This window comes from Pinus tabuliformis, chromosome 2_1 (genome assembly GCF_031772625.1).
Source record: "Pinus tabuliformis cultivar Carrire ecotype Pingquan chromosome 2_1, CPIR1, whole genome shotgun sequence".
In the NCBI taxonomy this organism is placed as follows: domain Eukaryota; kingdom Viridiplantae; phylum Streptophyta; class Pinopsida; order Pinales; family Pinaceae; genus Pinus; species Pinus tabuliformis.
In genome coordinates, this window is record NC_142299.1 from 856,634,393 (window position 1) to 856,636,894 (window position 2,502).

The following is a 2,502-nucleotide window of genomic DNA, read 5'->3' on the forward strand; positions in this document are numbered from 1 at the left end:
TACTCCCTCCAATATGGTTCTCCACACCTTGGCTACACACTTCTTCCATTCTGCTAGATCCTTAGCATTAGATGTTGCTGGTTTCAGAATATCATTATCAATGAATTCCTTCAACCGATTATCTTCCAGTACTGTCTCCAAGAGTTAATCTAAACCTATAATATTAACAATATCTTGATTTTTTAATTTTCTTTTTAATCCCACATTCGAGAAACTCTAAAGCAATCCCACAATCTTCACTATTTTGTTTGGGGGTCATTTCAATTCCTTCACAAAAAAAAAAACCAAAACTTTTCCATGTCAAAAGAATAAATCCATTTATTGATTTTGTATTTCAAAGAAGCAAAAATATATAAATAAATAAAATAGTTTTTTTTCTTTAAAGCCATATATATTGAGTTTTAAAATTTTATATATTTATTTATTTATTTATTTAAACAATATAAGTATCATTCTTAAAAAAAAATCTTTTATTTTTTTTTTTAATTTAAAAAAAATAAATTATATTTAAATTATTTTAGTTTTGTTAAAAATAAATAAAAAATATTTATAATTTCTTTAATTTATATTGTTTAAAAAAAATTAACATTAAATTTAGACTATTTTTATATTTATATATTTTTTAAATAAATTGTTATTTTTCTAATTAACATATGTGTTCTTTTAATGAACACATATATATATTCCTAAAGTTGGCATCAAAGAAGGTCTATGTGAATGTTTCTTGAAACAAGGACAACAATTCCATCATCTAAAGTTTCAGATGGACACTTTATGAATATTATTGAACATACCTGACCTGAAAAACATCATAAAAGTCAAGCAAATGGCTCGTCCAGTACATTCAAGATTATTCCTGAATGGAGGAATTCACGAGAAATAAATAATTTTTTGTTTACATTGCATGTTAAAGATATTGAAAGAGATGATTGTACACATATCTATCTATATTGTGGTATGATTAACTTTGGTAGACCATATGAGGTGATGGGCAGAGTACCAGACATATGTTTGGTGCCGAATGTAGACACTATCTATGTTCTTGCAAAATTGCCCAAGACACATGAAAATGTTAGATATCATCTCTGAATGGTCAAGTATGACACATATGAAGAATCTACACCATTGTGTGATGAAATCACATCGAACATTCAAGTAGCATTGTAAGCATGTTTATTTATATTTATCTTATGCATTATTGTAAGGATCACTAAATTTTTTATAAATGATTGATCATTGACATATTGTATTTTGTTTGATAGGATTTTCCTAAGAGTTTTTCAATGATGTTGGAGGGTATTTGTTTTTAGAGACAAAAGAAGAAAGGAGAAGGAAGCAAAAAGCAATAATCCATGACACTGCAATAGTACATACAGGGGATCATAAAAGAATCCCTAAGGTGGTTCAATCTAGCAAAGCTAAACATGTTTTTTTGTAGATGTCAAAACTGAAGCTGAAAATTATGTTACCATTAGTGAGGAGGAGATTAGAATTGTTGTTCAAAATGAGAAAAGAAATAAAACACCAGAAGGAAAAATGGCCATGAATGTCTCTCTTCTAGTTTAACTTGAATGATTTACTATTTTATTCTAACACAATTTTAATCTAATTGTTTCTGCATGCAAACATCCAGGTGGATAATTGTGCAATCTGTAGAAACCACATTATGGATCTCTGTAACTACTATTTATTTATATAATTTAATGGTAGAAATTTGAGAAAATAGATTGTTTTTGGGATTTTTTTGAATTAGTTTGACTAAATTATATGAAATTTGAAAATAATATTATTATATTTGCTTTTGTACATCTAGGTATAGAGTGTGAGGAAAATCAAGGAACTGAGACAATTCAAGAATGCATAGTTGCATGGGGTATGTTAAAAATATGTATTATTATTATTATTAGTATTATTATTCGCTTAAGCTCAAGGTTATCAAAATTTTATATGTTTTTCTTTAATATTTGAACAGGAGGCTATAATCAGGCCTTTCATTTTCACTACATAAGTGAGTGGCTTAAGACAAGACAAGTCTACCCATTAAGTATGTATTCTAAACTTCCTTCTTGTGCAATCAATCTTTACGGCTGCATTTTAGTAGAGTGAAATTATTTTGAAATGGGAACATGAATCTTTTTAAGGAAATGGTTAGTTGTTTTTTTTGTTCACTTTATCTTTGGTTGGACAATGAGAGATGAAGTTTACTTTTAAGATTCATTTGAACTTTTATTTTACACAATACTATGTATATGTTGTTGCAGATAATAGCGAGTGGGAGTTCCAGAAATATGGACATTAGAGCTGTGATCACTACCAGTCTCCTATTTTTTTTTCTTTCTACATTCATTTGTATAATGTGGTTAGTTTGTTTATCAAATATATAATTGGTTGGCTTGTTTATTTTTGTAATTTAAAGTTTTCTTAGTAATAATGTGATGTATTTTTGGAAAATGATTTATTATAGAAAACACTTTACAATGTAACATGCAGTATGCATTTTGT

General features: G+C 27.4%; 1 protein-coding gene across 1 annotated transcript; it reads left to right on the forward strand.

Moving 5' to 3' along the window:
- Nucleotides 1–1,612: 1,612 nt before the first annotated feature.
- On the forward strand, nt 1,613–2,299 carry LOC149203369 (RING-box protein 1a-like; the record flags this gene model as incomplete). The annotated part of the gene is made up of 4 exons (XM_089401844.1): nt 1,613–1,676; nt 1,814–1,873; nt 1,973–2,044; nt 2,262–2,299. Coding segments are annotated over 4 exons (234 nt in total), but the record flags the coding sequence as incomplete, so codon positions are not given.
- Nucleotides 2,300–2,502: the final 203 nt, after the last annotated feature.